This window comes from Macrosteles quadrilineatus, unplaced genomic scaffold (assembly GCF_028750875.1).
Source record: "Macrosteles quadrilineatus isolate MER2022 unplaced genomic scaffold, UCM_ALF_1.0 Scaffold_3__2_contigs__length_128488019, whole genome shotgun sequence".
NCBI classification, from domain to species: Eukaryota; Metazoa; Arthropoda; class Insecta; order Hemiptera; family Cicadellidae; genus Macrosteles; species Macrosteles quadrilineatus.
In genome coordinates, this window is record NW_026542596.1 from 65,869,707 (window position 1) to 65,880,887 (window position 11,181).

Consider the following 11,181-nt stretch of genomic DNA (forward strand, 5'->3'; position numbering starts at 1 on the left):
TTAACAGACCAGTTTTTAGGTTATACGATGGTATCAACATTAGCAGTGCATTTATATAGAGCTCAGCCACATAACATTACCTCAAATGCAGGGAATATGCACCAAAGTCCGCCAATCTACACAACTAGGCTATTAACAGACCGGTTTTTAGGATGTACGACGGTATCAACATTAGCAGTGCATTTATGTAGAGCTAAGCCACATAACATAACCTCAAAATGCCGGGAATATGTACCAAAGTCCGCCACTCTATACCACTACGCTATTAACAGACCGGTTTTTAGGTTGTACGACGGAATCAACATTAGCAGTGCAGTTATGTAGAGCTAAGCCACATAACATAACCTCAAAATGCTGGGAATATGCACCAAAGGCCGCCACTCTACTCAACTAGGCTATTAACAGACCGATTTTTAGGTTATACGAAAGTATCAACATTAGCAGTGCATTTATATAGAGCTAAGCCACATAACATAACCTCAAAATAATGGGAATATGCACCAAAGGCCGCCACTCTACACCAATAGGCTACTAACAAGACAGATTTTTAGGTTATGCGACGGTATCAACATTAGCAGTGCAATTATCTATAGCTCAGCCACATAACATAATCTCAAAATGCTGGAAATATGCACCAAAGCCCGCGAATCTACACCGATAAGCTATTAACAGACCAGTTTTTAGGTTATACGATGGTATCAACATTAGCATTGCATTTATATAGAGCTCAGCCACATAACATAACCTCGAAATGTAGGGAATATGCACCAAAGTCCGCCACTCTATACCACTACGCTATTAACAGACAGGTTTTTAGGTTATACGATGGTATCAACATTAGCAGTGCATTTATGTAGAGCTAAGCCACATAACATAACCTCAAAATGCTAGGAATGTCCACCAAAGTCCGCGAATCTACACCGATAAGCTATTAACAGACCAGTTTTTAGGTTATACGATGGTATCAACATTAGCAGTGCATTTATATAGAGCTCAGCCACATAACATAACCTAAAATGCAGGGAATATGCACCAAAGTCCGCGAATCTACACCGATAAGCTATTAACAGACCGGTTTTTAGGTTGTACGACGGTATCAACATTAGCAGTGCATTTATGTAGAGCTAAGCCACATAACATAACCTAAAAATGCTGGAAACATGCCCCAAAGTCCGTGAATCTACACCGATAAGCTATTAACAGACCAGTTTTTAGGTTATACGATGGTATCAACATTAGCAGTGCATTTATATAGAGCTCAGCCACATAACATAACCTCAAAATGCCGGGAATATGTACCAAAGTCCGCCACTCTATACCACTACGCTATTAACAGACCGGTTTTTAGGTTGTACGACGGTATCAACATTAGCAGTGCATTTATGTAGAGCTAAGCCACATAACATAACCTCAAAATGCTTGGAATATCCACCAAAGTCCGCGAATCTACACCGATAAGCTATTAACAGACCAGTTTTTTGGTTATACGATGGTATCAACATTAGCAGTGCATTTATATAGAGCTCAGCCACACAACATAACCTCAAAATGCTGGGAATATGCACCAAAGTCCACGCATCTACACCAATAGGCTACTAACAGACCGGTTTTTAGGTGATACGATGGTATCAACATTAGCAGTGCATTTATGTAGAGCACAGCCACATAACATAACCTCAAAATGCTGGGAATATACACCAAAGTCCGCCACGACCGATTTTTAGGTTATACGACAGTATCAACATTAGCAGTGCATTTATATAGATTTACAAGTGAATATATAACTGAAATGTTGATACCAAAGTGCTCCAATGTTGATAGTATCAACTTTAGACTGAGTATCAACAAGAGTAGGTAAGATTTAAGACAAGTATCAACTTAAGGCCCACTAGTATACCTATATATCTATAAATATATATATATATGAATTTGAACGGATGGTGTTTTTGGCCTCTAGGGACCTCAAAACGAAAAAAAAATCGGTCCCGGGTCCAGGTCTTACCATGAGTACTACGGTAATAGCTTATTCCATATATGGGAAATTCGCTAAAATGCTACTTTAGACCCGCAACGCATGCATTAAAAACGACTGGTATTACTGCAGTATGACCAAAACAATATAATATAAACCCTTGATGACTCCGCTCAATTTTGTGAATGCCTCTGCGAACGCCACCTAGTGTATTTGATCGATCTAACCTATTATCTTATAAATTTATCACCCCTATAGGCCTAAACCGTATATAACTAATTCCAGATGCTAAAATGTATAATCTCGATAATCTCGATAGACCGAACCATCCCTTAACCAGGTTAGATCACATCCATAAAAATCAAATCTTAATAGTATATTTCATCACTATGGCGTAAAGTGACTTTTCTGACTCGAGCTTAAGTTTTACGATTAAGGCAAAGCCGAGGTCAGAAAATGAGCGAGGGTTGAAAAGATACCGTTTTCCCGTGTGATAAACTACTGTATATTTTTCATAATATTGCAAAATTATTCAACATACTTAGATAGAAAACGAAGCTACTTTACATGTAAAGATGTAAAGATGTACATGTAAAGAAACCTCTCAAACGACTTTTAACTTGATTTCAATTTTGCTAATGGAAACAAACAGCTGTTTAGTAAGTGATTCGGTCTAGTCTATTACGATTGTGTTAGTGTACATTACACCATCAATATGTCGAACTGTTGACAAGAATGCAACAATAAGCTCCAATCAATTGAAACATACGATACATTTCGATCCATTCGATTGCTTACAACTGAGCTTGGGACAGCAGATTTTTACTCCAGGGACTTAGACCAGCAACGCATTTATTAAAACCCCTTGTTTTTATGCAGTATGGCGAAAAATGTTTATGATCGATATAGAATGTGTACGTAAGAGCTAAAGAATCTTGTAAATTTTACCATAAATTAAGAGAAGCGAATCCAAATTAACGCACTAAAGCGTTGTTGTACATGACACACACGCCAAACAAGCTTTAGATTTTTCAATAGGTTGAGCAATGAGCAGCCTGCTTACTGTGTTAAGCGGCGTTTTCCTAGCGACGCGATTAAGCCTGTTACGCTGCGTGCTTCGTGCTCCGCGGTTGCCGGAACCACCGATCCCTTTTAATGAGACTGTTTTCCTAGCGGCGCGGTGCGCGACTAACCACAAACTGCGCAGTGCGCAGCGCGCAGCGTGATTGGGACCACTGCCTCGAGAGCAGTCAGTGGCGAACCACGCTGCCGAACTGGGCCATTGTATATTGGAAATATGGAGAAAACGATAAGTTGTAGTGATGTTACACAGTTCACTGTTGATTATGACAGTTTATTTATTGACTGTGTGTCCGAGTTTGAAATTCTGTGGAAAATGAGCCATCCTGATTTTAAAAATAACTTGAAGAAGGACAAGCTTTGGAGTGGGATATGCCAAAAAAATTACCGCAATCGACTTTACTTAAATTACAAAGTTTCCTTAAATTTGACTTTATTGTCTATCAGGTGCCTATTAATAAGAGTACTAAAAGCACCCTCATGGCTCCTAGATCTAAGTCAAAGTCAAACTCAAAATAAACTTTATTCGTATAAATACATAGCAGTATCAGAAAAGAGTCACATATAACTAAAAATCACATACTTTTCTCCGATCCATAGCAGAACGCTACTGTGGAAACCGCGAATCTGCTTGTTACGCAACGCATTGCCGGATTTCTAGGAAAACACTTTTGCGCAGCGTAAAATTTTAATCACTCTGTTCCTGGCCACGCAGCGTTCTTTGGATTAATCGCGTAGCACGCAGCGCGGTTACTGAAGTTGGAGGAAAACGCACCTTTAGGGTCAATCTATCCAATATCTAATACATTGTTAACGCTTCAAGTTAGGGTTTATTGTGTGCTGCTTTTTAGGGCCAGTTCGCTAAAATATAGACTTTGAATATACGTAATGCAAACAATTGTTTAAAAATGTTTCATGTACAGTGAAGAAGTTTTTACAGCGTGTTTTTTGCATTATTTTCTCTTTACAGTGAGACAAATGTTAATAAGTAACATAGTTAGGAAACCTACCAAATATTTATGTATCTGATTGGTCAAAAGTTTAAAACATATTAGTACAACTTACTAGAGGGTTTCATGTCAATATCCTACTAATATTAAAAGTGAGAAAGTGAGATGTGTGGATGTTTGTGACAAGTTAACGCTAAAAATACTAAACCGACAGGGTTGAAATTTGGAGACATATTCTCCAATAGTTATTTGTGCAACTAGTGAGAAAAGTGAGCAATTGACTCACTCGAGAGAAATCCTACTCACGAGCCGTAGGCGAGTGAGGAATGGTTACTCGAGTGAGGCAATTGTACTTTGAACTCGAGTTGCACTTTTCCTACAGTTACCATAAAACAAATAAATTGGTGAAGAAACATAACCTATTTTTACACAGAACTGAACTTTTAATATAACATGAACGTGAAGTGACCAATACAACAGTACAACAGCTGACCAGCTGATTTACAGCCAGTGCTGCCAACGTATTTTGCGCGTATACGACGTTGCCTGCATGTTACGCGCTCACTATTTCGTGCATTCACGTTGCAAATCTGGAGTGAGACAAAGTAATTAACTGATGAGCGACTAACTGAACTGATGAGCGAATTGGCCACTTTGCTTTCTTAAATCAGTGAGAGAACATGTACATTGTTAGGTAACTGTAGGAAAAATCATTATCTCAAAATATTCTCAAAAATCCTTTCGGACTTCACCCCAGTGGCTCTGTAGTTTCCCATGTTGAGTATTCTTATTTCAAAGGAATTAAAGCATTTTGTCAGCTGTTTCAACTGCACAAGTTGGTTCTATGATATAAATAGCATTAAAAGGTTATAAGGTTTACCAACCGGGTTCAGCACTATTATTTTTTGCATTTATGACTACAGATTCTAACCAACTAGCAACAAAAAGCTGTGGTACACAATGAGCACTTTACTTTTTTCTATGGCTTAGGTGAAGTGGTAGAACATTATCGTTATGTTAATTGAAAGAACCAAATTTTCTCAAACCGTGTCCTCTCCCATAACTACAATAAGTATTTCATACTTATATTACAACCCCGTACGAAGGACGGGTACTCTGCTAGTATTCCATAACAGAAAGTCAGGTATTTATTCAAAAAGTTTGCGTAACATTTGTTAATTTTGTATGTTAAATCCCTTTTGCATAAACAGTTGCAGAAATCGCATTGGTTTTAATCAACAGCTGATTAGAATGCGTAAACAAATTTAATGCTTGCATTATAAACGACAAATGAATCAATAAACAATCCTCCGGGATGATGTGTGTTTTTAAATAAATGTTTTATCAGATTCCTTTGTCAATTTACTTATTTCAAAGTAAAATATAATACATATGGTTGGTTCAATAAACAGCAACGCGATCGGAACTGATGAATTTTGTGGTATAACATTTCTGTCGAGGTAAAGAAAAACGTTTTAGTGTAATAGATATTTTCACTTATGTAAAACAGTTTCATACTGATCAATATCCGGTATTAAGCTGCTCATAAATTTTAATTTTTTTCTTCTAAATGAATATTTTCCAAAATGCTTTGTTATTGTTCTATATTGGTTTTCTGATTTACAATTTCGAAAATGGAGATATTATAAATAGGGTTTTTAATAAAAGAAATTTTGTAGTATTATAAATCCTAAGAGTATAACCCCTACTTACAGTAAATTTTTACTATATGATTTCAATAATCAATATCAATAACTTAACTCCGTATCAATGTTTTAAACCCTTCCTTTTACTGGCCAAGATGTTTAAATTAGTCTAGGTGAATTCTTAACGTTTATTCTATTGTAATTTCTGAAAAACACATTGACATTGTAGATAGAAAAATCCGATCTAAAATAATTATCCTCATTTTTTGTACAAGGTTTTACTGTTTACTTATTTCTTTCCCAAAATACAAGTAATGTTCTTTGGCATATAGTTATAACATCTTCCATATGCAGCATTGTATAGTACTTTCTCAAACCAGCTTATAACATTGTTACCAAGCTAACTTTCCTAAGGACTACTGTAAACAATTTACAGTATTATTTTCAAAAATCTTTTTTGATTAAAATCTACCATAATTTGTATTAAATTTTCCTAACTCAAACAATTTTAAAGTACGTTAAATACTGTGTGTTAGCCCAGCTGTAGCGTATCATACTGAGGAATGGGTTCGATTCCTGTAATATTCACATATTTTTGCCCCGATATCCCTTCAAAACGTTCGTAACACTTTACAAAATGCTACAGCCGCATACATCTACAAAAAGTTGACTAAAATTAGTGTTTTACAAAACTAGATTTCCCCAATCTAATCGACAACTGATGATGTATTGTAGTGTTGGCCGTAGCCCAGGGGTGTTAAATAAACTCTACACTATATCAAAGTTAAATATTGGGTCCCAAAAGTGTCAGCACGAGTTGGAGAGGACTGCGGGTAGCCAAGATGGGGGAGGGGGTTATCAGGTGATTTTCACCCCCTAATCCACCCCCTCCAACCCCCATTCCACCTTAGTGGTGCTTCTAAATTTCTCAGTCCTCCCCCGGCCACCGTTAGGAATGCCGCCTGTGTTGTAAAGTGTTATTTTCGTTACGAGAAGTCTGTGAGTACAGTTTTGAAATGTTACGCGTTATTGATTCAAATATTTTTTTATGAAATACAGTATTAAAGCTGTCTTTTTAGTGTGTAACTTTTTGATGATTTAATTTAAATATATAACGTTAGTGCAGAAATTTTATGATTTTACCAAATTAAAGGATATGCATAATATTTAACGGTTAAATAATAGTACATTTTATTCATAACACGTTATTAATATTTCTTAATAATATATAATTTTGTCTTGGAAATATAAAAACAGAGATGCGTTGATAAAACGAGAAAATATGCTAATTTTGTTTGATAATTTAAACATCATGCACAAAACGAGATAAATGTTGACAACGTTCGGTTTATCACATTAAAATTTGCATATTTTCATGTTTCGTTAATCCATCTGTATTCTTTATTTACAAGGAAAATATAAGCCACTTTAAATTTTGTTTCAGAAGTAACAATACAATTATAGTCAGACCAACGCGTTAGTTATTATTATTATATTAATATCTGTACATAGCTAGGAATATAATCAAATTAAAATTATACTGTTTGCTGACATTTTAGAGGCAGCGTATGACCTTTAAAAGGGTGTATTTTGCTACAGTAAATATTTAAATAGCTGAGAAGTGTAGTGGTTTGGCATCCACTTTGTACAAAGGTTAGCAGTTTCTTCTTTTTTTAAGTCAAAGAACATTTTTATGAATAAAAACTGGAGATAGCTCATTAACAATTTCTCATTTTATAAATACTGCTGATCTATGTTAAAATTCCATAATTTATTTTAGTTGTGTATTAAATGGTTTGCAAATATAACTTTATTTATTTACAACCTTTTTGATAGCCATTTATTTATGTTTAAGTACATTCTTTTTTACTTTTAGCATCAATTGATAAATATTAAATATAATTTCATACCCAAGATAAGCTGGCCATGGTATAAAATACCCCCGCCGCAGCAAACCTGCTGTCTTAGCGAATTTCCATTTGGCTGAATTAATTTTCAATTGATCTATTTAAATAACATTAGGTTTAACGAGTACCTAGGTTTGCTGCTACAAGGAAACTAATAAAGTGTGTGTTTTAAGTAAAATAATTATTGCTTAGTATAAAATGAATATATTTGCCAAGTTTGAACAAAAGATATCCATAAACAAGCAAACTACAACATTTTATAATATTCTCCATAAGAATAACATGGGAATTTTAAATTGACCAATTTTTTAGTTTTCTCCGTAACCAATAACCGCACAAAAACACTTTGATATACTGAATTGTTTGTTTTTTTAAGCTCTTTAAGAAGGTTTAGAGGAAAATTGGGAAATTTTGTGTTTTGAGGGTCAAAAGTGAGAAAAACCAATTTTTACCCCATAAAACCCCCCATAAAACCCTGTTCCCATGGTCCGATCATGCTGGATCGCGAACTCATTCAAGTTTATCCCGCCTTACACCTTTAAACCAAATTTCATCAAAATCGGATAAAAATTACTCAAGTTATCGTGTTCACGGACATATATATATATATATATACATATATAAAAATTTGAACGAATGGTGTTTTTGGCCTCTGGGGACATCAAAATGAAAAAGTAAATCGGTCCCGGGCCTAAGTGTTACCATGAGACCTACGGTAATAGCTACTTCCCTATAGGGAAATTCGCTAAAAGACCAGCAAAGCGTGCTATCTTCTTAACATACATTATTATCGATGGATACAGTATTGTTCGGAAATATAATGTTAGTTTTTTACATTAATTTTCAACCCTTATTATGTATATTTGTATGAAATGCCAGTTTTCGAAAATGCTATTTTTTCATCCTAAAACATACATACAGTACAAACCAAATCAAATCAAAATAAGCTGTGATAATTATATGTACTTATACATTTTTTGTCCTAGGACGCTAGCCACGAGCCCGGGATTGCTTTTTACATTTCAGGCTAGACCTAGGATTTGCGGCATTGTCACTTAGATGAAATCCATTGGTGATTTGGTGAAATTCGAACCCGGGACCTCAGGGACTGAAGTCCTGCGCTCTAACCACTACACCAGCTCGCTCCCCCGTACTAATACATTACGCTGAACAAAATCACTAATTTTCTAAATAAAATAATGAACTATAATAGGAAAAAACACTTTCTACACAAAACCACACAACATACTACAATGATTTTCCAATCAGATAAATTATTGAGGATATTTTCTTAACCCAATTAAAGGGGGAAACGGCATTTGCAATGTCTATCATTTATTCTCGCCACCATTAAATAAAATATTATTTTATAATTAGCCTATTTGAAAAAATATTCCCACTAAAGTTAGACCGTTCTATATATTTACTAATTTGGTATAAAGATTTCGAATTTGTTGTAAGAATTGTTTTTGGAACACAATAACTCCAGTGGAAGTAGTTTATTGGCATCATAACGTCTGCCAATATATCGGTATGGAACTCAATTATCGCTCACTGGCGCTCCAATGCGGATTTTTGCCGCATAACTTGTGTTGTATAGCTCCATCTCTCTCCTACGCAAACCAACGGCTATAGTCAATGCGTGACATTATAGTCTGTATGATGGAACATATCTCTTGACCAGATAACAGTCAACCTAGGGACTGGGAAATGGTTTAAGGCTCGGGATAGTCACAGGTAGACAGAGGGTCAGGGTACAGGTTCAATCATACAGACTACAGACTATAATTTTCAGAAGTTGGGATGCAGCTATCATTGATGAGAGCGCCACTTCTGATATGGTGGTCAAGGTTCAAATACCGACATTCACCAATTTTAGTTTTGTGGTAACGTCATGGTCTGGTGTTTCAGAATCCGTCTATCTATTTTTTGTTATTTTTACTGCATCAACGTCTTGGAATTGCAGTTAAAAGTTAAGAAATCAAAACTTTAACTTTAAAGGTGCTTGGATATTTGTTCAATTAGCTTCGTATGAGCAACAGCTTAACATATAATGTTTCTAACTACAAAATCAAACCTTCTATAAAATTTCGAGCACAATACTTAGGTAATATCTTCTCCATTCAGAAGTTGGTTGATATTTTTCTACTAGATTCTATCCGATCCCAAGATCGTTTTTCAAATTTCAGGCTAGGCCTAGGTTGCGGCATTACCGTATCATTTAGATGTAACCCATTGGTAAATTGCGGGATTTGAACTCAGGATCTCAGGGACCGAAGTCCCGTGCTTTACCACCAGACCAGCTCGCTGTCCAAAAGGTAGTTGAGATTAGGCTTCGACCAACTTTCAATGTAGAGATTAAGAAACAGAAAATTTATTTTAGCAAGTTTTATTTAATGTAAAGTAGTGCATAACAATTACCTAACAACATCCCTAATGTAATGGGTGAAAGATTGAAATAATCCAAATTATTATTCTCACACTATCTACGAGTAAAAACTAGTATATAAAACTAATACATACAGATGCACACATAAAACTCCCAAGATAATCATAACCCAGCAAACCCACTATTACAGCTGTGGCTGAAAATAGAATTAATCCTACTACCCTCTGCTTTAGTGCTTTGGCAGTAATGTTAATTTCACTGCTGTGCCACTCTTTGACGTCCTCGTGTGGGTGTAATCACTTTTTACCTTCACTGATTGATTAAAACCGCACCGCAATCACTTTACCATTATGTATTACATTTGGTAATTAAACTTGTTCGTGCTATTTCACACCAAGATTTTCTTCAAAAACGTTTTTTATTGATTTCACATTGTGATTGTTGTATATTTAGTTTAGTACTTTCGTACAAAAAAAATGTTTTAATATTTCAATACGAAGAATATTATTGTGTTCAACGTGTTTCAAACATGGAGGACGTGGGCTGTTGGTCGGTGGCTAAGTCAGTGGCTAAGTCGATGCTCAGTTGGTGGCTAAGTCAGTGGCTAAGTCGATGCTCAGTTGGTGGCTAAGTCAGTGGCTAAGTCGATGCTCAGTTGGTAGCTAAGTCAGTGGCTAAGTCGATGCTCAGTTGGTGGCTAAGTCAGTGGCTAAGTCGATGCTCAGTTGGTGGCTAAGTTGGTGGCTAAGCCGATGCTCAGTTGGTAGCTAAGTCAGTGGCTAAGTCGGTTGCTCAGTCGGTGGCAAAGTTAGTGGCTAAGTCGGTGGCTAAGTCGGTGGCTAAGTCGGTGGCTAAGTCGGTGGCTAAGTCGGTGGCAAAGTTAGTGGCTAAGTCGGTGGCTAAGTCGGTTGCTAAGTCGGTTGCTCAGTCGGTGGCTAAGTCGGTGAGTCGGAGGCTCAGCCAGTGGCTTCGTCGAAAGCACTGGTGTTGCCACTTATATCTATCAATATACAGTTAATTGTTTTACTGCACCGAGTCACCTATTGGTTTATTTTCCAGAAGCCCAACGGCTTTGTACGGATAATTTTAATGTTAAAAATGCCTTATGAACAACCACTACAAAAACTAATAACAGAATACTTACTTTATTCATTCGATTGTGTTTGGACCTAATTTTTCTGAACGTGTGCAATTTATTTATTTTGTAAAAGATTGCGAGTGCTCTAATAACACACGG

At 36.0% G+C, this 11,181-nt stretch overlaps 1 protein-coding gene across 1 annotated transcript in view; it reads right to left on the reverse strand.

Moving 5' to 3' along the window:
* Positions 1–10,900: 10,900 nt before the first annotated feature.
* The window catches only part of LOC128989266 (RNA-binding protein 24-B-like), a 38,265-nt gene continuing 37,984 nt past the window's right edge, over positions 10,901–11,181 (reverse strand). Inside the window, exon 3 of the mRNA XM_054411144.1 lies at positions 10,901–10,944. Coding sequence (XP_054267119.1) covers positions 10,901–10,944 — 44 coding nt within the window. The remainder of the gene's footprint in view (positions 10,945–11,181) is intronic.